The following is a 23,027-nucleotide window of genomic DNA, read 5'->3' as shown; positions in this document are numbered from 1 at the left end:
TTCTTTTCCTCAGCGTGGGCATTTGACAGTTTTAAATAATATTTACCTTTCATGCAGCTCATATCTGTTGTTGTTGTAAAGTAACCTTGGTATCTCACCGGTTATATGGTTGCCCGCAAGAGCACTGCAACAACATGATTTTATATCTTAATCAGTTACCAAACTTGGTGCTTAATAAATAAATGGAAATAAAAAATTAGAAATCAGAGTATCTTAAGGTTTGGAATCTGTGTTAAGTTTGCTGGTAGCGGGCCTGTGAACTGATCGTTCTTGAAGCTTATAATGTGTCCACAAGTTGGAACGTCCAGAACGTAAAAAAATGAACACACAAAATTTTATGACTTACAAATACAACGTGTCCAGCTGCTTGAGTTCAGAGACTGAGAAGGGTATGCTCCATATAACAGATTATCAAAAGAATCCCTGAACAATGAAGCATATAATCTCATATGTAAAAACATTAAAGTTATGTTTTATAAGTAAGACTTACAGATAAACAAGAGAAGCACAGTTTCTAATCTCGTCTCGAACTAGACCTGTTTAAAATCATCTCAGCAAGTAGATATACAAGCCAAAGTCGACACACTAACTTGACCAATGCCAAGGACGGTCACGGTTATAAACATCAGGGTTCTTACAGCATTATTACATGTTAGGATACTTACAATTCTACATGTTTGAGGCTGAAGCGTTTGTTCCAAAGTTAAAAAAAAATAGTGGCATAACGTCTCAAGGCTTATAAAAAAATACTAGGTGATTTTCCCGTGCGCATGCACGGATATAAATATTTATAAAATGAATATATTAAATAGTTTACTATAATTTTTTTATTTTTAAATTACTATGTAATTTATATTGTAATCAGTATGCTATTTTTTCAAATAATATTATTTTATTTTAATCATATGTATAATTTTGGATATATAAGATAATATCTAATTTTCTGATTCAACCATAATTTGTTTATTCTATAGATTAAAATATTGATTAATTTTGTTGTTTACATTTAATTTGATATTGCCTTAGATTTGTAAATATATTTTAGAAATATTATGTATAATTTAATATAATGTTTTTTAGAATTAAATAGTAAAAATAAATTAAAGTTTTAATTGACTCAAAGTTACTGATATTAATATAACAACGATAGTATTATGAAACCTCATGCATATATATAAATTATAGAAAAGAACTTAGTTGCAATAGTTGGTAAATATATATTCATAATATTAATTGAGATCTCATATTAGTTAATAGTATGTTACATTGTTCTATAGTTTATATTTATACAAATATTAATATGAACAATAATACATTATATTTAGTTAAGTGTTTGATTTTGTATTAAAAATTAGATTAGTCCAATTACTCATTTTGTGGATATATTGTGTTACATATATTCCTTCAAACTAAAATATATTATTTCTAGTTTAACTCAACCAAATTGAATTAATTGTATTCCTTTGGTTCTTCATCATAGATGTGTAAGTATGTTACTATCTTTTATAATTTGGTATATGTTAATTTGCAAAAACAAAATTAGAAAGTAAAGTCATGATCGGTACGAAGTTGCATAAAAATAACTTATAAACTTATAAAGTCAAGATTATTTTCTGAACTTTCTCTTTTTTTTATGAAATCACATCACATATAAAAATGTTTTCATTATAAATTTTCTAAATACTTTCTTTATTATATATTTGATTTGGAAAAATATAAAAGGATACTTAATTAGAAAATAAAAGATGCATTTTTATTCATTAAAATATCTTGTGTTATGTTACTTAATTTTTTTTGTAATAAATTTGAGAAATAGATTAATTAAAATATATATTACGTTGTTTTAGATTATCTTTTAAAGGGATAATTATTTATTTACTCTAAAATCAAAATTATTTTGTTAAGTTTCCTTTTAATGAATCGCATTATATATAAAAGATATTTTCGTTTTTAAAATTTACATATTTTTTTCATTATATAGGTTATTGAGAGAAGGAAACCAAAATAAAAAGGAAAATTTTTCTTTTTAATAATGACAAATAGATATATTTGATTCATTAAGGTACTATTATAATTAACCATAATAAGAATTAACGTGAACGCGACACATAGGAAACTGACTTCTCAAAATATTATTAGAGATTAGAACTAAACAATATTTTTAAAAATTTTAGATATCTAAAAGAAACTAATGATATTACGATTAAAAATTTATTTACTTTTTAAAAGATGTAGAAAAGTTTGAAAATTTTAGTAATAAAAATTTTATAATTATAAAAGTAAAATTACATAAAATTTCGAAATTTATAATTCATATTTGAATATCTTTATTTTAGGGATGATTTATGAGTTATTACCATATTTTAAAAAGTTTACCAAAAATATAAATCGGCATTAAATGTAATGTATGAATTATTGCTATATTTTATAAAGTTTACCAAAAATATATATCAGCAATAAATGTTATTGTCCATGTCATATTTAACTATAAGCCATGTCATCAATTTTAGTAACCATGTCATCATTTTTTTGTGAAATTGATTATAGAGATGACATGTGGCAAAATCACTTCTCAAATATAGACTAGGGGATTACGATAAAAAAATATGACAAATACTATGCAGATATATACATACATATATATATATATATATATATATATATATATATATATATATATATAACTGCATAATTACAAAAATATGGGAATACATTACAAGGCATGCACATCATCGATGGGCAAGCTATGACATGCACATCAATGGATAAGTTAAATCACAATTTAGGTAAGTTAGCTAATAGATCATTTGAAATCAGTACTTATGATGTTACACTATCCTTTGGTTTCCTCCTGCTACAATACTTCATCTCTTTTTTGGATTGCTATGCAGGCCCGTCTCAAACATAAAATGGACCCTGAACTACAAATTTTTTGAGATCACATTTCTTAACACAATTTTTGTTTTTAAAAAATCAGACCCTAATCTATGCTGAAAAAAGTCAAAAAATGAAATGGACTCTGTGCAAATGCACCTCCAGCACAGCGTCAGAGCCGGGCCTGTTGCTATGTCAGCATCTGTTTTTACACAAGTAATTGTCGGGTTTAAGATTAAATTTTAGGCTAGATTTATTATTTCATGTGCTTTATGATAGTGACTTTGTAATGAAGAATGTTTTTTTTCCAAAACTTTGGGTTTCAGTTACATAACTAAATATTTTTTTTATTAGAACCATTACATTTACACATATTTTCCTTTTTAAAGTTATATATTCTAATCAGAAATATTATACTAAAATAATGTATAAATTTCCACATTAGATGTGGCATCAGGATGTAAAAAACCCAGCAATTCGACCTTATATATACAGAGAAGGGTTAACTGATATATGCTGACTTGATTTTGATTTTGAGAACAAAAAGGTTAATGAAAAATCAGCCAAAAGTTCTAGAAAAGAATTAGTCAAAAAATAATTATTTAGTGAATATACATTAAATAGCTCAATAATAATAGAAAACTTCTATGAAAAAAGGAGAAAATTTTATTTATGATAATATTTTTTTGGTTTCATCAAGTTTAAAAAATTAACAAGAAAATGATTGAAACCAAACACACAAATCAACACGTAATCAAAACAAAGATTTTAAAAAGAAATAGTTGGGAAAACAAAATATAATATTATATAATAAATAACAATAATTATAAAACACAAAGGAAATTATCATACTCTAAATAAATGTAATTTCTTACAAAACATTAATGTACTGAACTTACAATGTATAAACAATTAAAACTTTCAAATCGGATGTTAAAAATAACTTCCAAATCAAACATTGTGCTACATAATTAACCGACTTCGAGGAGTTAATCAATACTTCTACCACCACAAATTTATCAAAAGACTCAACCATCTTCATCAGTCTGCAGATGAAACTATGACAATGAAAACTATGACAACAGTAAATATCTTTATGGTATATTAGTGCTGTATGATGTAATTTAGAAGAGGGAAAATAATATCTGGATAAACTATCATGGAAAAATAGTCAATTTATATTCGGAAAATACTGGACCATAGTTAAAAATTCCACTTACTGGATTCAAAATCATTTTGAAGACAAATTATTTAACCAATACTTTTACAATGAAACCCCTTACAAATTACCACTTCATGACAAATACAAAACATACGAAGATTGTTACCACTTTAAGAGGATGAAAAAAATTATTATCTTCGTTCAAACCAGATAATTACAAAACAAATAGTACATGCATTTACATGTTTTTATTATGGAACATCAACTTTACTTTATGTTTTAAATCAAACATATTTACTTTAGTGTAAGTGTGTAACTATCAACTATTTATTTTTATTGAATCAATTAGTGAAAATCGTTTACAATATTCCTCTTTGACCTAAAAAAACTTTAGGCCAAAGTAATACATTCCTGACGCTAACAACTACAGATGAATCCAACAATAATTTTGAACTTATTAGAAAATAAATCGTCTGAATCCGGCGCGTAGCGCCGGAATACCACTAGTATATATATAAATAGGAGGAAGGACATTTTGTACTTGCAAAATCTAAAAAAATGAGAAAAAGACAAAATAGCACCAAACCAAGTTTTGTCACAAAAATAGCATCATAAGGAGAAAATGACCACACTAAGTTTTATTGAAGGGTAAACATGCATTATAACTTTTGGGTTAATTAATTTAAAATTTAGAGTTGAGAGTTAAAAAGTGGGGTTTTAGGAATGTATTCAAATATTTAAAAACAAAAAATAAATATTAAAATTTTTAAAACAAAAAGTGCTATTTTGATCATTTTATTTTTGAGTGCTATTTTCGTGACAAAAACTTAAAAAGTGCTATTTAAAAAAATTACCAAAAAAAAATTGTCATTGTCGAAATGCATGCATATTGTGAGATGATGACAAAATTACGAGCTACCGGAATAGGTGATCTGATTCAAAGCCTTACGGGAGGTTAATGGAGTCATTTTACCCTCTACCATCTCCTTGTTCGCAAATTATTTAATAATATGCATACTTTACTAATTTTTATCGGGAAATCGGTCAAAAAAAACACTGAACTTTTCAAGAATTGCCAAAAGAAATTTGGACATATGAACTGGTCAAACAAAACACAAACTTTTCATTGACTTTAGAATTAATTAACAATGTTTTGCGTTGACTTGCCAATTTAGCACGCCGTCAGCAAATTTAACAGAAAAAATGACATCGTTAAATGATGGTGTTAAGTGAAACGACGTCGTTTTGAAATGAGATGAAACGACGTCGTTTTACATGATTTGAAAATAAAATCAAGTCGACCACTGGGATCAAATGACAAGGTATTTTACCACTGGGCTAGTGGCTCAATCAATGAAGTTACTAACCATTTAATTATATTTGGTACTGATTGAATATAAAAAAAATTATCTAAAACTTAAAAAGATTTTTAAAATTTCTAAAAACTGAAAAATTAATTCCAGAAAAAGAAAATTTTCATTTTTTCGGATTATAAAAGAAATTGAAAAAAAAATCGGAAAAATAAAAAAAAATTCCAAAAAGTTATAAAATATTTCGAATCTGAAAACATATAATCAGAAACTATAAAAAATAATTTATTATTATTATTATTATTATTTATTTTTTTATAGTTTCTGATTATATGTTTTCAGATTTGAAATTTTTATCACTTTTTTTGAATTTTGTTTCGAATTATTTTATTTTTTCAACTTTTCTTTTAATAATTTGGAAAATGAAAATTTTATTTTTGGGCATTTTCTTTAGAAAAAATAATAAAATTAAAAAAAAAAATTTATAGATTCGGATTATTTTCAGATTCAAATTTATTTTTATAACTTTTTTTTTCTATTTTCGATTTTTTATTTATTTTCAAAAATTTTATCCTAAATGAAATATTTTTTTTAATTTGTTTTTAAAAATGAAAATTTTGGAAGAAGATTGATTTTTTTAAAGGAAAAATAAATTTTAATTTTTAATTTCAGTTTCAAAATTAATTTTATAAAATAATTCTTTATTTTTTCAAATTTTTGGAATTTTAAAGACCTTTTAAATTTTTAGAGAATTTTTTATATTCAAAATCAATACCAAATAAAACTAAACGGGTTTGTTTCTACATTGAATGAACCACTAGCCCAGTGGTAAAATACCTTGCTATTCAAACGACGTCGTTTCAGTTAACGTTGGGTTAACGCTGTCTTAACTCTCGTTTAACGGTGTGCTAATTTGGTCAGTCAATCGTAAGTTTCTTAATAATCTAAATAAGTCGATAAAAATTCAGGATTTTATTGGCCAGACAAGTGTACATATTTCTTTGGTAATTCTTGAAAAGTTCAGTGTTTTTTTATCGATTTCTCAATTTTCATCTAAAATTTGTATATTCACCTAATTGACCCTAAATAAAAAAAAAAAAATTCGAATTTGTGAGTCTTCTCTCTTTAGCGCTCTCACAAAAATGTTGTTTCTAGATTCTCCGGTGCAAGACTCCGATCATCTTCTCCGCGAACCTGTGGCGGCGGATCTTAACCATCTATCTCCGCCATGTTCCAATGGCCACCGATCCACAGTTTCTCTCCGCACAGACCAAGGCGGAACGTTCTGCTTCCTCTGCTTCTCCGATCTCGTCTCCAATCCACGCGCCCCCACCGTCCACGTCTCCTACGCGCTTCACCAGCTCTCGCTCGCTCTCTCCCAGCCTATCTTCCTCCGAACCTTACTCTCCTCACACGTTCGCTTCCTCGTATCGCCTCTCGTCCACGCTCTCTCAATCTTCGATGATGCTCCGATCGCGAGCCAGATTATGGATACGATCTCTCTTCTCTGTTCCGCCGAGGAGTGTTCCGTCGGCGAGGATTTCGTGGAGAGAGTCTCTGCTCAGCTCTCTTCTGGTGCCTTAGGTTGGAGCCGACGACAGCTTCATATGGTATCGTTGCCTCTCAATTGGGGATTCTCGTTGAGATTTTCATCTGATTGATTAGGTTTAGATGTGAAATTGCAATTCATCTGATTAGGTTTCGATCTGATGATAGGATCTCTCATACGTATTGCTTAATGTCTGTGTGTTGCAGCTTCATTGCTTTGGAGTTCTTCTGAGCAGTGAGAAGATAGACATCAATTCTCACATCAGAGATAAAGAGTCTCTTGTTTGCCTACTTGTTGAAGGTCTTCAGTTACCTAGGTAATGTGGAGAAGCCACTTGTTCTTTATATCTTGTGTGTGTATGAGGCTGTTGTGATTTATCTTTTTTTTTTTTCTCATATTAGTGACGAGATCCGCGGTGAAATCTTTTTCGTTCTGTACAAATTCTCTGCTCTACAGTTCACAGAACAGAATGTTGATGGAGCTGAGCTTCTTTCTTCACTGTGTCCTAAGCTCTTGTCCTTATCCTTGGAAGCTCTTGCTAAGACACAGAGAGATGAGGTTCGCTTGAATTGTATAGGTTCGTATGAGCTTTTCTCTACCTATATGCTTCATTCTTATGCGGTAGATAAGTTCTAGCTGATGCCTTTCCAAACGCTTTTGGCTATATTTTAGCTAACATGGATTTTCAAACTTTGTAGTCCTTTTGGCCATCTTGGCCCAGCAAGGTCTTTTAGCTGATTCACGTTCAAGTCCTGTCAGCAGCATGAGCTTGGATGAAGTGGATGATGACCCCATGCTGACGGCTGAGACTGTAACCGTCAGGCCTTGTTTAGATGTCTTGTTTGCTGAGGCCATCAAAGGTCCGTTGCTTTCCACTGACAGCGAGGTGCAAATAAAAACCCTTGATCTTATCTTCCATTATGTGTCCCAAGAGAGCATTCCAAGCAAACAGATCGAAGTTCTGGTAGAAGAAAATGTTGCTGATTATATATTCGAGATTCTGCGGTTATCAGGTAATGACAGCCTCCCTGATAATGTGATAAGAACTTTTATCTTGAGGCATTGGGCTTCAATCAAGTTGTCATATTCGTGAATAGAAGAAAATAACAGCTTGTTCAATTCGTCTTCTTCATGCATGTCACCAATTAAGATATTTGCTTTAATGTATCTGACCGACGAACTCCTTTTCATGAACAGATTGTAAAGATCATGTCATCAACGCATGCCTCAGAGTTCTTGATTTATTTTCCTTAGCCGAGCATTCCTTTCGGAAGAAACTTGTTATTGGGTTTCCTTCAGTCATCCAAGTGCTTCATTATGTAGGCGAAGTTCCTTGTCATCCTTTTCAAATCCAGACACTAAAGCTTGTTTCTAGTTGTATTTCTGATTTCCCTGGGATTGCTTCAAGTTCTCAAGTTCAGGAAATTGCTCTGATTCTGAAAAGGATGCTTGAAAGATATTATTCTCAAGAGATGGGATTATTTCCGGATGCCTTTGCAATGATCTGCTCCATTTCTGTTTCTCTTATGAAAACGCCATCTTTTGCTGAGACTCCAGATGTGTTTAAATCATTGCAAGAATCCCTAAGACATGCCGTTTTGGTCTGTCTTAGTATCCCTGAGAATGATTCAACTCAGATCTCGCATGCAGTCTACTTAATCAATGAAGTATATGCATACTGTACTTCACCAACATCCATAAACAATACTAGGTGCATTGAGTTAAGACACTGTGTTATAGATGTATGCGTATCACATCTGTTACCTTGGTTTCTTTCTGATGTCAACGAGGTCAATGAAGAAGCAACTCTTGGCATAATGGAAACCTTTCACTCTGTTCTTCTTCAGAATTCAGATGTTAAGGCCATGGAGTTTGCGGAAGTACTTGTTTCAGCAGATTGGTTCAGTTTTTCATTTGGATGTCTAGGAAACTTCTCTACTGCTAAGATAAAACAGAGGATATATTTGATGCTCAGTTCCCTTGTCGATGTTCTTCACAGACAGAATTTGGGTTCACATATCAGAAATGCTCTTACCTGTCTTCCTTCTGATCCACAAGACTTGCTATTTTTGCTCGGGCAAGATAGTTCCAATAATCAAGAGTTGGCATCTTGCCAGTTTGCAGCTCTGCTGATTTTTCATACCGGTTGGATACACAATGACAGGTGACTTATGCTTTTGATTTCGATTTATGTTTTTGGGGGGACGAACTAAGGGGCGGCAATTTGTTTCGCACTTCTTATGTTCTTTTGCATCGTTTGCAGGCTTGCAGATGATAAGCTTGTTTTTGCTTCTTTGGAGCAATACATTCTTGTCAACAGGACAAGTCTCATACCTGACTCTCCAGCTATGCTGCAACTAGTGAATCTATATAGTCTTTGCAGGAGTCTTCAAAACAAGAGATACCAGATATCTTACAGTCTAGAGGCTGAGAGAATAGTCTTCCATCTACTAAACGAATATGAGTGGGACTTGGGTTCCTGTGATATTCATCTGGAATCTCTCAAGTGGCTTTTTCAACAAGAAAATATCAGCAAAAGTTTAACTTACCAGATCCAAAAGATAGCCCGGAACAACTTAATTGGAAACGAAGTTCACAATGTATATGGAGATGGCAGACAGAGATCGCTCACACATTGGTTCGCAAAGCTGGTATCAGAAGGAGACAACTATGCCGCAACTCTTTTGGTTAACTTGCTGACACACCTCGCTGACAAGGGAGAGCAAGAGAATGATGTTATCTCAGTTTTAAATCTAATGACCACGGTCGTTTCTAAGTTTCCAACTGCCTCCAACTATTTATCCATTAGTGGCATTGGCAATGCAATTTATAGGCTCGTTTGTGGTTTAACTGACTCATCCATGAAAACAACTTCCCCTACACTACTTGTGCTAATATTCAACATTCTAGCTTCTGTACAACCTGGAGTGCTCAAAAATGATGAATCCTGGGATGCTGTGTTTATTAAGGTCTGGCCACTTAACCTTTTCTCCCCCAACATTGTCATCTTTCTAATTGAAGATCTCATTTTATCCGTTTTGTTTTGTAGCTGCTAAACTATTTGAGCTTGCGAGACACTGCCTTAACACAACACCATGAAGGTATGATGGTGATTGGCATTCTTTGCTTGGTTCTTTACCACTCATCACATGAAGCACTTTTGGATTCTTCAAGAATTATTGTGGTGAATTCGTACTTGGCATCGGCTATCAACACTGTGGTTGATGTAGCTTGCGCTAGAGGTCCATCATTAACTCAGTCTCAGGATGAAACTGACATCGGGGAGGCTCTAGCATTCACGTTACCATTCTACTTTTTCTCATTAAGAAGGTACGTAGCTTGTGAAGTTTTTTCATGTTGATAGACCCTACTTCTAACCGTTCGGACTCTCATTTGGCCTTGTAGCCTGCATATTGTTCTCGCTGGAGCTGTGGACTGGCAAACTTTCTTTAGCCCATCAAGCAGCCTGGAAACGCTACCCGTAGTCTGCATCCATTGTCATAACTTGTGCAGGTTGATGCATTTTGGAACACCGCAAATCAAGCTCATGGCCTCTTATTGTCTCTTGGAGTTGTTCACTGGACTATCACAACAGATAGACATCAGAAAAGAGCAACTACGTTGTTCATCGAGTTATCTTAAATCAGTGAAGGCTGTACTAAGTGGTCTGGTATTCTATGATGACATAAGAGTAGCGACAAACTCTGCGCTTTGTCTGTCCATGATAATAGAATGGGAAGACATGGAAGGGAGAACAGAGATGCTTAAGACCAGCTCATGGTACAGGTTTATTACAGAAGAAATGTCAGTGTCCTTGGCCATGCCTTGTTCTGCATCAAACACTTTTGTGAACCACCACAAGCCTGCGGTCCATGTAACAGTCGCCATGCTAAGGCTCAAGAACAAACCGGCGTGGCTGAGAAGTGTCTTCGATGAGTCTTGCATCTCTAGCATGATTCAGAATCTGAATGGGACGAATATCAGCAGCGAGATTGTAATTTTGTTTCAAGAGCTTATGCAAGCTCAGCTATTAAACTCCGACCAAGTGACCAAGTTGAATCTCGTATTCCTGGTTAGTAAATTCAGATAAGGGTAATAGTAAGTTTCAACTACAGTTCATAACTATCTCATTTGGCAATACCGCAGGCAAGCAGAAAACAAATGCAGAGGAATGGAACTAAAGATGAGACAGTTGAAGAACAAATGCAACGGACGGTTTCATCAATCCATGATCATGGTGAAGTATGCAGCTATCTTGTTGATTTGATGGTATCTAATTCTTGTGGAAACGCAAGTGGTGGAAGCGAAACAATATGCATGCAGAAGAACAAAAAGGTTCTCGTTGAGATGGAACGGTTCTCCGAACTATTATCAACAAGGAGAGATTATGTTACTGATTCAAGGCCGTGTAAGGTCTATACAAGACAGAGAAAGAAGACACTTGCAAAATGAGACAAATCGTGAGGAACAGCGGATCTTTAGTGTAAATACAGGTTGAATTGTGCATATACCTAAGGTTCAGCTTTCTGGTTTCGTTAACCAAATTTTCATTATATACTGGTGAGTTCTTGGTGTTTGTTTCCACGTTTTGTGAATATATAGACAGTTATGACATCAGGACTGTAAACATTCGAACCTTCTCAAAGAGAAACTTATGAAAGAACACATTCTCTGTGTCATATAACATATCTTAATAGGCTAATTAATAGGCACATATTCATTTAACTTTAATTCCCGAACTCATTATTAAAATTCCGTGGGGTTTTGTGAAACACAAAACCCATCGCGGTCGCGTCTCCTCTGTTATCCCAGTAACCAAACAACCTCTCATTCGCCGTGTTCTCTCCATTTCCAAGCTACTCGATATCCCACGACCTCTGTATCGCCTGGATACGCAAGCTCTTCTCGTGGTTTCGGGAGTTTCTTGCAGAGTTTTAGCTGGGAGGCTGCTCCTGCTGTATTTGACTAGATAAGCCTCATCAAGCAACTGAGGCAAAGAACAAGTGCTCCCATCAAAGATGTTAAAGCTTCTCTAGCTGAATGCAATTGGGACATTGGTACTAAAGATTGTTTTCTTTTTCCTGCGGTTTAGTTCTGTTTCTTGATCTCTAACAAATGGGTGTTGACACAGAGGCTGCTCAGAAAGATTTTGAGGAAGAGAGGAAAAGTACTGGATTCCAAAAAGTCTTCACGGACAGCTGCAGAGGGTATGCTTGCGGTTGCTCAGAGTGAAGGGAAAGTTGCTGTGATTGAACTGAACTGCGAGACATACTTTGTTGCTAGAAACGACATTTTCAAGTACTTGGTTAGCGTAGTGCCTTTTAGCATATTTCAGAGATACTGTGATGATGATGATGGGTCTCTTCTGGGTTACTCTGTTGTTGTTGTTGTTGTTTCTCGAAAGACTTTTCTAAGCTGTGAGACATTTCTCAAAAGACTTTGTTTAGAGAGTTTTCCATAGCCATGGTAGTTTTCATTTCATATCTGTCTTAAGACTGATTAGAGACAGCTGGTGATTCTATACATCCAACTCATATCTGTCTTTTGGTTCATGGAGCCTGTCTTGTGATTTTTTAAAACTGTTTGTCATTTTCTTCATCCAACAAGTATTCTCTCAGCCATTAGTCGTTTTTCATTCATCTAATGACCTTTTTTCTTCTTCTAAACCGCTGGTCAATGTTTACATCCAACATATCTATAAACGGACGGACCCATATTGTCTTTGTCTAGAGTTAAGAATCTCTTTTCGATTCATAGTCCTTGTTTAGAATATGTGTGTGTTATGATTCATTAATCCGTTGGCAGCCTTTGTCAAATAACTTTCAAAAGCCATTAGTTGTTTTTGTTTCAGCTGTCTTAAAGACAATCGTTCATTCTTTCCATCCAACAATTTACAAACCAACTCATCATAGTGTTTCTCTTGAGAGCCTCTCAAGTCGTTAGTCTTTTGTTTTTTCCATCCAACAAATCGTAAGCCACGTCATAGTTTTTGTCTAGACTTTTTACAAAGCAGAAACTGTTTCGATTTAGTCTTTATGCTAAGACTGATTTGTCATTCTTCCTTCTTTTTTCTCTTAAGAGTTGGTCATTATACCCATCCAACTCATAGTCATTATACCCAGACAAAGTTTTCTTTATGCCTTGTGGTTCATAGTCTTTGTTCAAAGACTTCTTTATCAAGCTGTTGGTCGTTTATTTTATTTTCCATCCAATAAGTTTTCTTTTGCCTGTTCTTTTTTCCATCTATGGACTTTTTTGTCTGAGCCATTGGTCAACTTTCCATCCAGCACATCTCAAAACCGACCCCTTTTTGTCTTAGCCAATAGCCTTTTTTAAGACTTCTTTAAGCCGTTTGAACTCTTTTGTTCCACCATGCACCCCTTTTCCAACTTGTGTCTTAAGTTTATTTCAGCTGTTGGTCGTTTTTTCTTTCCATCCAACAAACCGTAAACCAACCCATTCAACTCATAGTCTTTGTCTACTTTTAAAGCCTTTTATGGTTCAGAGCCTTTGTCATAAGACATCTATCTTTAAGCTGTTGGTAGTTTTTCCAATCCAACTAGTCTTTTCTAAGCCGTGGGTCATTGTTTTCTCATCCCCTCTCCACATATAGTCTTTGTCTTAACGACAATTAAAGCATGCACTACCAACCAATAGAGTCACAAGTCTTACCCAAATAAAAATCTGACAAAAACACTATTAGACTATCTTTTTGAATTCCATCCTCAAAAAGACGGAAACTTTAGAAACAAAAACAAACTTGCATACAGAAGAGTAATTACCTTGGTGATGATGGTTTCATACAGAGTATGATTCCAGCTCTGTAGACAAGTAACTCTGGCAGGAAAAAAAAGGCAGGTGGGGTTTCCTCCTCCAAGCGATACTCTCATCATCTGTTCAAACCAAAAACCAAACTGACTGACTTGTGTAATGTAACCTTTATACAAGAGTATGAATTTTGACAGATTGTACACTACTATGCATGATGGATCTTACAAGAAAAGAGAAACGGGGACAGTGTATACATGATGTGCGCAGATAAGATGGTTTTTAAACCAATCGCGAACAATCAATCGGGGTTTCAGAAGGAAACAACCTTCAATATAAAACCATAAACAATCAAATCAAGATCTCTTCGAGAAGAAAAGAAGATCTGGAAAACAAAATCGCGATCAAATCCACGATTTACAGAAAGCGAAACACTTAATCAAAAGATCGTAATCGAATTTTCCAGTTTTGCAAATCTTCGAGGAATCGATCCAGAGAATTCGATCTTGCCAGAAAAAAAAATTGTGAACATGTGGAAATAAATTTGACAGAGTAGGATCATTTATTCGATTGAAGACGCGTTTCTAACGGTTATAATTCAAAAACTGAGCCAATTGATTTTGAATCGAACCGGCATGCATTTTCCACCCTAAACCGTACCTGACCTGCATTAACTAACACTTTTGAATTAAACCGGCTATGTGTTTCGTAACGGTAATATTTTTCCACTTAAACAAAACCGGTCTTGAATATATTAACGATGTCTACACTTATACGATGTTGTTTGTGTCTCTTGCTTTAAACCGAGCCGGTCATGTATTTCTTTCTGTTGTTGAAGTCAATAAGTTTTAGTTCTTGTAATTCTATTTGTTTTCATATCTTTCACTCAAAATATTTGTTTTGTTTAAGTTTCATAAACATCAAGTTTTGATTTATTACGCTGATAATGAATTTCAAACTAGATGATAATAAACACACAATTTTTTATTTTCTAAGTTGGTGTAATGAACTTTTGGCTTTCTAATGGTCTTCTTAAACTTGCTCTTTATTCTTTCAAATCTCTATAATATTCACTGGCCATTCCTCTATAATGGCCACACCTCTTTCCTCCTCTTCTCTTCCAGCCACTCCAAATTTATTTATGTTAATTTTCAAACATATTTTATTCATTATGTTAACTTATATATAATGTTTTCATTTTTATAAGTTTATCTTATTTGAAAATGATTTCTAATTTTTTTTTGAGATTTGGAAGTACTAACATTTTTTTTAAATAACAAAAATGATTTGTCATAATTTTGTTGTTTGTTTTAAATCCTACACACCTTCAGTGATTTGTCAACTTTTATATAGTAGAGATTTTCCCAAAACATAATATATACCCACCCTATTACCAGGTGTGCAGCCAAGACAATGCTAAAGGAGTTCAAACCTTTTTCATTAAGAAGACATAGTTTTAAGATGCTAAATGCTAGATATCAGAATACTTCCAACTTCAAATCACAAGGAAATGCTAAAAACAAGCCAACATATGTCTCAGACATACCAAAGTTAGATTTTACTGCTCAGCGTGCTCTATCCTCATAGACACCATTGGAGATTTGTTGGAGATGGTCACACGAGTGTCTCTTGAGCATCTCCAAACATTCAATTCGTCTTTAGGGTTTCCTGTATCTGCTCCATATTTATAAGGGTAAGTCACAACAAATATCTCATTGATGAACAGCATCGAGCTCCCACTCACACCACAACCATCAGGAAGTTCCTTACCCAAGCACGAGGCGTTTCCAGAGCAATCCCCAGGTCGTCCAATCAACAACACACGGTATCCAAGATCACTTACCACGACCCATCTGAGCAATTGATATCCAATTCAGGAGTTGAAGCTTAATCTCGATCATCCTAAAGTAAATGGTGAAACCACGGTTTCAAACGCTGTTACAGAAGTACCTGCGGTAATGGGTGAGAATATCAGATTCAGGAGAGGTTTCTTGCTGTCAAAACCTTCGGCAGGTGTGCTCTCTGCATATCTCCACACGTGTCCCCAACCAGGTACAAGTTTATCCAATACAGTTCCAAGATTTGTCACTAATCCCATGTCTAACTTTATTGTTATATATGAAAACAGGGTTGGGCCGTATAGCTGGGAGTGAAAGTACTCAACTAGAGACTGTTCAGCGTGTAGGCTCAGAAATAGCCATGCATGTTGTAGCAGCAAAGCCTTTATTTTTAAGCAAAGACCTTGTTTCTTCAGAAGCATTAGCAAATGAACGAGAGATTCTAAAGTCTCAGGTAACATTGATCACTTTACTGTCTGAATCTCTCAACTTGGTATGAAACTGAGCTGTAAAAGTTGTCTTATTAAGTGTGGTATATATGAAAGGCAGGAAGTACAGGCAACTCTCAGATGGCTGTAGAGAAAATAGTGGAAGGCCGTCTCCGGTAAATATTATGAAAAAGTTGCTTTAATGGACCAAAAGTTCATTGCGAATGATGCTATTAAAGGCTTTTATTGCTTGTTATTAATTACTTGTTGAATGTAAAGGCCATTACTTTTCACACTGGTGGATAATTTGTCAGAGGAAGTGGGTTCTCCTGTGAAGGTAGCCAATTTTCTGAGAGTTGAGGTTGGGGAAGGAATCGAAAGGTAAATGTAACTGCGGCTCTTTATATATGTGGCCTTATGCATAACATTAGCGGCTAATGAAAATATGTGTATTTTGTTTTTGAAGGCTCGAAGCATCTGGTGAACCGGTTGCTCAATGTGGGCATGGTGTTTAGCTTTGGAGACTTTTTTTTTCCTTTTTGGGTCATTAAAGTTCGAACACAGATCACTCATCTTGTGGTTTCTGTGCTGTCATGAGATTTATAGAGTGTTGGCCTTTCCTTTTCTCATATTTTGTTATTAAGAAAATGTGAGTCTGCCCACACAGTAAGATCAGTCTTGTGATTGTGCACATTGCTTCGACATTGGGAAGCTGTGTGACCAAACCATGTCTTGTTTAGTCTCTTACAAAAAGCTTACTTCCTGTCCACTTTTACCTTATGGATTGTGCTTGTAAGTTGTGACTAGGCTTTAGAGCATCACGCAAAACAAATACATACTCTTCAAGGAAAATTCTACCATAATATAGATGAGTCATACATGCACCCAAATAAGAGACTCCAAGGTATATCTATTTTATAAAATGAGAGATGTTATGGTGTACAAGCATAGAATATAGATAATAGCTACTTTCTAGTTTCTAATCACGATATATATTGCTAACACCATAAGCACAAAATATAAATATGTGTCAATATCAAAAATAAAATCAACTGTTTATTAGCAATAAGTTTCTACAAAATGACAGAGAAAATCAAAGATGATAATATTGTCAATATAGTCTCATCAAGAAAAATATCGTCAATATTATCATATCACAAAATTCTGTTGGAGGTAGGCAAGTTAAGTAAGCAAGAAGCTAGTAAAGAGTCACAAAAACAAAATATAAGGAACCAAGTAAGCAAATAGACACCCAAAAAAGAACAAAAGCAGAACATAAAGAAGTACGTGAAAACACACACAAGGAAGGCAGTAAGGAAGCACAAAAGTACCAATAAATAACAAAACAGTAAAGGAAATAAAGAAGTGAAAAAAATGAATCAAGCAAGTCAATAAGGAAGCAGAACATCAAGAAAGCAAGCAAGGAAGTATAAATGAACAGTAAATAAGGAAGCAAGTAAGTTAGCATAAAAGTCAAAACAGAAAATCAAGAAAGCTAGTAAACAATGAAGTATGGAAGCATGAATATATACAGAACGAAGTATGTACATATGCATATATGAATGCATGTATGTAATTGTGTATGTATGTTTTTGTATTTTTAAGTGATTGTGCAAAACCCATGTATAGAGGTTTGAGATACACCACATTAGGATTTGAAATCGGTTGATGCAGAAGCAAATAGACCTACAAGATAAAAATAAATGAGTAAGCCAACACCAAAGCCAGACTTGAAACTTGGAAAATCAAAACAGAGACTGTAAAAGGAAACCACTAACCTTCAGAATTTCAAGTGACCAGTGTTTTCTTCTATGAAACAAAAACGTGGGTACTCTGAAACATTAAAAGGCCTTATTTGAGCAACATTGATTCAAATGCAAAGTTATACAATTTAAAGAGGGTGCTAAATCCATACTTCACCAATAATTCATAAATGTTAGACAAATCCTTTTGAACGTCCATGAGAGAAGCACATACCTGAGAAAACCAGTATTGGCCTATATATACTTGAAGTTGTCACATAAGTATAAAGGCTAACACATTCATATCTTAAGATTTTGGATGCTTATTCAAGCGCGTATCTAGTGGAAATGATTTTAATCTTGATTTCACATATGTTTTTCATACTTGTGAATTTTAGAAACTAACTACAAGCAAGTTTGAAAAGCACCTGCCCGTCACAAAAGTCTGGTACAGTTGAAATCTCCGCAAAATATTTAACAATTTGGTTTTGAACACCTTCTGAAGCACATACCTGAAAAAACAAAAATCATAATTAATTAGTATTTACTTCGCCATATATATTTTAACAGTCATTTTTTGAATCGTATTCCTTGAGTCTGTTGGTCGTATAGCCATCCAACGAATCATTATACTCTTTGTCATAAGACTGTAAGCTGTGGTGACAAAGACTACAAATCTAAAACGGTTCATAGTCTTTTTGTAACAACTTCTTTCTTCTTTGTCATTATTTCAGACATTGGTCATCCCTTTCCACCCACCAAAATATAAACCGAATCATAGTGTCTTTTTCTATGATTTCTTTAAGCCATTGGTGGTTTTCTTTTTTGCCATAAATAGTTTTTCCATCTGCTGACCTTTTTTCTTAGCCGTTGGTCATTCTTTCCATCCAGCATGTCAAAAAATTGTTTTTGTCTAGACACACTTTTTATGCCATTTGTACCTTTTCCATTAAGGACTTAAGCCGGGGTGTTAAGCTCATAGTTATCTTATTTATAGTTCTCAGTTCAGAGTCTTTATCTTAACACATCTTTAAGCATTGCTTGTGTTCTTTCCCCATCAAATAAGTGTTAAGCCATTGCTTGTTTTTATATACCCATCTAAGGACTTTTTCAGAGTCGTATTCTTAAGACATCTTTTAAAGCTATAGGTTTTCTTTGTCTTTGTTTGAGCTTTTTCTTTGTCTACTTTTAGGCCTTGTGGTTGTTAAACAGAGACATGTCTATACGCCTTAGGTCCATAGTCTTTGTCTTAGACTTTTTCAAACAGTTTGTTGTTTCTTTCATCCAACAAGCACTATCTCAGCCATAATAATGTCTGTCTTAACATTCTTTTAAGATGTTGGTCTAACGTCTTGCGTGTGTGCTATTTTGTACTTTAAGCCGTGGGTAGAAATGTAAGGATTTTATTGTTAATTCAGTCTTTTTCCTTACGACTTTCTTAAGCGCTAGTTAAGATTCTTTTGTGTAAAGACATCTCTTAAGCTCTTTCTTGTTTGTCATTTTTTTCCCGTCCAACAAGTCTAATTTAAGCCATTTGTCATTTTTATTCAACGAAGGACTTTTCAGAGACTGTCTTCGTAAGACATCTTTAAACCGTTGGTTACGTTTTTTACCCCATCCAACAAGCCTTATTTAAGCTATTAAGTAAGAATCTTTTGATCCTTGTTAAGAATTTTTGTCTTAACACGTACTTAAGCCGTTGGTATAGTCTTTGTAGTCGTGTGACTTTCCAAATCTGTGAGTTGTCTGATTACAGACATGGTTTTTGTCTTAAGAGCTTTTTCTTCATACTTTGTCTTAAGCTGTTGGTCGTTAGTTTTTCCCATCCAACAAAACATAAACCAAGCTCTAGTCTTTGTCTAAAGATTTGACATTCTTCCATTGTCTTTGTATTAAGATTTCGTCATTATGTACATCCAACTCATTAGTCTTTGTAGACTTGTGGTTATCCAAGCAGAAAACGGTTTGTTTACTCCTTGTTGTTCATAGTCTCTGTCTTAACACATCTTTAAGCTATTGCTTGTGTTGAGACTTTCTATTTGAAGTCGTCTTGCAGAGTAAAGAATCAGTTCTCCCCATCCATAGTCTCGTCTCAGCCATGAGAAATTTATTTCATTTGAGCTGTGGGTTAGTTTTTCCATCTATAGTCTTTGTCTTGACTCTTTGAGACATTTTAAAGCTATTGGTAATTATACCAAAACCAAGCCGTATTCTTTTTCAGATGACTCCTAAAGCCATGTGCTTACATAAGAACCTGTTGTGGATCCATAGCCGTGGTAGTTTTCATTTCATATCTGTCTTAAGACTGCTTAGAGACAGTTGGTGATTCTATACATCCATTCCAACATATAGTCTTCGTTTACTTGTAAGTCTTTTGGTCTGTCTTTGTGACTTTTAAGCCGCTGGTCAGCATTAGTCGATTTTATTCATCTAGTGACCTTTTTCTTCTTCTAAGCCGCTGGTCAATGTTTCCATCCAACATATTGTCTTTTGTCTAGAGTAAAGAATCTCTATTCGATTCTTAATCCTTGTTTAGAATATGTGTGGTATGATTCGTTAAGCCGTTGACAACCTTTGTCAAAAGACTTTCCAAAGCCATTCGTTGTTTTTGTTTCAGCTGTCTTAAAATTTTTCATTCTTAACATCTCATCATAGTATTTGTCTTGAGAGCTTTTCAGACTTTCTCTCGAGTCGTTACTCGTTTTCTTTTTCCAATCCAACAAATCGTACGTCAAGCCATAGTCTTTGTCGCGACTTTTTACCAAGCAGAAACTGTTTTCGATTTAGTCTTTATGTTAAGACTGATTTGTCATTCTTCCTTTTATTTTTTCCTTACCCATCCAACTCATAGTCTGTGTATACTTTCAAGTAGACATAGTTTTTATTTTCCTGTTGGATCTCTAGAGCGATCTCCGCTGGATCTTTTATTTTCCAAAGACTTCTTCATCAACCTGTTGGTCGTTTATTTTATTTTCCATCTAACAAGTTTTCTTTTGCCTGTCTTATTTTCCATCTATGGACTTTTTTCTCTGAGCCGCTGGTCATTTTTCCATCCAGCATATCTAAAAACCGACCCCTTTTTGTCTTTAGCCAAGAGCCTTATTTCTAAGACATCTTTAAGCCCTTTCGAACTCTTTTATTCCACCAAGGACCCCTTTTCCAATCAACCCCATATTGTCTTTAGGACCTCTTTAAGCTGTTGGTCGTTTTCTTTTTTCCAATCCAACTAGTCTTATTTAAGCCATTAGGCGTTTTACTAAGCCGTGGGTCATTGTTTTCTCATCCCACCCTCCACATATAGTCTGTCTTAACGACTATTAAAGCATGCACCACCAACCAATAGATTCCGAGTCTTATTCTCCATCCCCATAGCATACTTCTTTAGACATGCACTACCAACCAAAAGATTCCGTACGGGACAATGTTACCCAAATAAATAATCTGACAAAACACTATTAAGATTAGTGCTTGCCAATGATCTTTTTATGTCTTAAGAGTTGGTCATTATACCCATCCAACTCATAGTCTTTTTCCCGCCTTTTGGTTCAAAGTCTTTGTTCCAAGACTTCTTCATCAAGCTGTTGGTCGTTTATTTTATTTTCCATCCAACAAGTTTCCTTTTGCCTGTCTTTTTTTTCCATCCAACATATCTTAAAAACCGACCCCTTTTGTCTTTGCCAAGAGACTTTCTTTAAGACTTCTTTAAGCCGTTTGAACTCTTTTATTCCACCAAGGACCCCTTTTCTAAGCAACCCAGTATTGTCTTTTGTGTAAAAGACTTTTTGTTTCAGACTTGTGTCTTAAGCTTATTTCAGCTTTTGGTCGTTCTTCTTTCCATCCAACAAATCGTAAACCAACCCATTCAACTCATAGTCTTTGTCTATGGTTTAGAGGCAAAGACAGTTTTTAGCCTTGTGGTTCAGAGTCTTTTGTCTTAAAGATATCTCTATCTTTAAGCTGTTGGTCGTTTTTTCCAATCCAACTAGCCTTATTTAAGGCACTAGGCGTTTTACTAAGCCGTGGGTCATTGTTTTCTCATCCCCTCTCCACATAGAGTCTTTGTCTTAACGACTATTTAAAGCATGCACTACCAACCAATAGATTCCGAGTATTATTCTCCATCCCCATAACATACTTCTTTAGACATGCACTACCAACCAAAAGATTCTTTACGGGACAATGTTTACCCAAATAACTAATCTGACAAAACACTATTAAGATTAGTGCTTGCCAATGATCTTTTTTTTTTTGGATTTCAAAATGATATAACATCGATTAGAACTGATCTAATGGGTTTGACTTTGTTCTTGTTTAAATTCCATCCTCAAAAGACAAAAACTTGCAATTTTTAGTTCACAGAAACAGAGAAATTACCTTTGGTGGCGATGCAGAAGAGTAAGCTTCCAGGTATGTAAAGCAGCAACTCTGGAAGAAAAAAGGCAGAGGTGAGTTTCCTCCTCCAATAGCGATACTATCATCATCTGTTCAAACCACAAAAAAAACATGTTCAGACACTAAACCACACTCACTGGCTTGTGTGACCTTTATACAAACAAGAGTATGAATTTTGACAGATTGTACACACTCCTCCTATACAGTCAAGAGAAACGGCCGGACAGTGTATCGCAATTTGTTCAAAAAAAAAAGCAACTAATCGGATTATCGGAAGATAGTCTACAAAAATCACTGCAAAAATTAATACTTTGAAAATTGAAAACGAAATCACGAAACAGATGAAATCAGGGATTAACACGAACCTTTAACAAACCCTAATTAACATAGACAGAGAGAGAGAGAGAGCCGTACCTCGACGACGACTGAGTGAAAGATCCCAACAATCACATCCGGGGTTTCAGGCGGAATCGACCTTCAAAATAAAACCAAAAAAAACAACCTAATCAAAGATCTCTTCAAGAAGAAACGATTTGGATGCCCAGAAACAAAAAGAGTACTCGAAACCTAGAAATCCTCAACCAAATTCACGAGAGTGAAGCACTTACTAATCATAAGATCGTAATCGGATATTCAATTCTTCGAAGAGTCCACCGAAACTAATCATAAGATCGTAATCGGATTTTTTGCGAATCTCCGAGGAGTCAGATCGAGAGAATCGATCTTCACAGGAAAAAGAAATTGTGAACGATGTGGAGACGCGTTTTCTAACGGTTATAATTTAAAAACTGAGCCAATTGATTTTGAAATCGAACCGGCCCTGTATATTCCACCCGAACCTAACAATTCGAATTGAACCGGTCATGCGTTTCCTAACGGTTATATTTTTCCACTTACACCAAACCAGTCATGAATATTTTAACGACATCTACACTTATACGACGTCGTTTTTGTTTCTCTTAAA

The 23,027-nt window shown here is 34.3% G+C and overlaps 2 protein-coding genes and 1 long non-coding RNA gene across 3 annotated transcripts; 2 read left to right on the top strand and 1 right to left on the bottom strand.

Moving 5' to 3' along the window:
* The first annotated feature begins 6,488 nt into the window (after positions 1–6,488).
* On the top strand, positions 6,489–11,524 carry LOC108844095 (protein PUTATIVE RECOMBINATION INITIATION DEFECT 1). The gene is made up of 9 exons (XM_018617301.2): positions 6,489–6,956; positions 7,102–7,211; positions 7,297–7,472; positions 7,594–7,908; positions 8,093–9,059; positions 9,159–9,864; positions 9,945–10,225; positions 10,301–10,967; positions 11,042–11,524. The coding sequence occupies exons 1-9, from the start codon at positions 6,489–6,491 to the stop codon at positions 11,345–11,347; spliced, it is 3,996 nt and encodes a 1,331-aa protein (XP_018472803.2). The 3' UTR covers positions 11,348–11,524.
* Positions 11,525–15,134: 3,610 nt separating this feature from the next.
* LOC108844982 (elongation factor Ts, mitochondrial-like) lies at positions 15,135–17,195 on the top strand. The gene is made up of 5 exons (XM_057005856.1): positions 15,135–15,715; positions 15,792–15,955; positions 16,047–16,105; positions 16,209–16,310; positions 16,396–17,195. Exons 1-5 carry the CDS (start codon positions 15,622–15,624, stop codon positions 16,442–16,444), a joined length of 468 nt encoding a protein of 155 aa, XP_056861836.1. The 5' UTR covers positions 15,135–15,621; the 3' UTR covers positions 16,445–17,195.
* A 162-nt stretch (positions 17,196–17,357) lies between these two features.
* Positions 17,358–22,807, bottom strand: LOC108847263 (uncharacterized). The gene is made up of 7 exons (XR_001948938.2): positions 22,672–22,807; positions 22,478–22,538; positions 22,046–22,152; positions 18,100–18,183; positions 17,845–17,906; positions 17,708–17,762; positions 17,358–17,615 (listed from the first exon to the last, which is right to left on the bottom strand). It is a non-coding gene; the product is annotated as an uncharacterized LOC108847263 (long non-coding RNA).
* Between the last annotated feature and the right edge of the window lie 220 nt (positions 22,808–23,027).

This window comes from Raphanus sativus, chromosome 3 (assembly GCF_000801105.2).
Source record: "Raphanus sativus cultivar WK10039 chromosome 3, ASM80110v3, whole genome shotgun sequence".
NCBI classification, from domain to species: domain Eukaryota; kingdom Viridiplantae; phylum Streptophyta; class Magnoliopsida; order Brassicales; family Brassicaceae; genus Raphanus; species Raphanus sativus.
This window is presented reverse-complemented; position numbering and strand designations above follow the sequence as displayed.

Bases quoted from the DNA above. Each gene is read 5' to 3' on its own strand.
- LOC108844095 (XM_018617301.2), top strand. From the start codon at position 6,489: ATGTTGTTTCTAGATTCTCCGGTGCAAGACTCCGATCATCTTCTCCGC. The intron at 7,909-8,092 runs GTAATGACAGCC...TTTCATGAACAG, and splicing joins CGAGATTCTGCGGTTATCAG to ATTGTAAAGATCATGTCATC. The intron at 9,060-9,158 runs GTGACTTATGCT...CATCGTTTGCAG, and splicing joins GGTTGGATACACAATGACAG to GCTTGCAGATGATAAGCTTG.
- LOC108844982 (XM_057005856.1), top strand. From the start codon at position 15,622: ATGGGTGAGAATATCAGATTCAGGAGAGGTTTCTTGCTGTCAAAACCT. The intron at 15,716-15,791 runs GTACAAGTTTAT...ATATGAAAACAG, and splicing joins CCACACGTGTCCCCAACCAG to GGTTGGGCCGTATAGCTGGG. The intron at 16,311-16,395 runs GTAAATGTAACT...TTGTTTTTGAAG, and splicing joins GTTGGGGAAGGAATCGAAAG to GCTCGAAGCATCTGGTGAAC.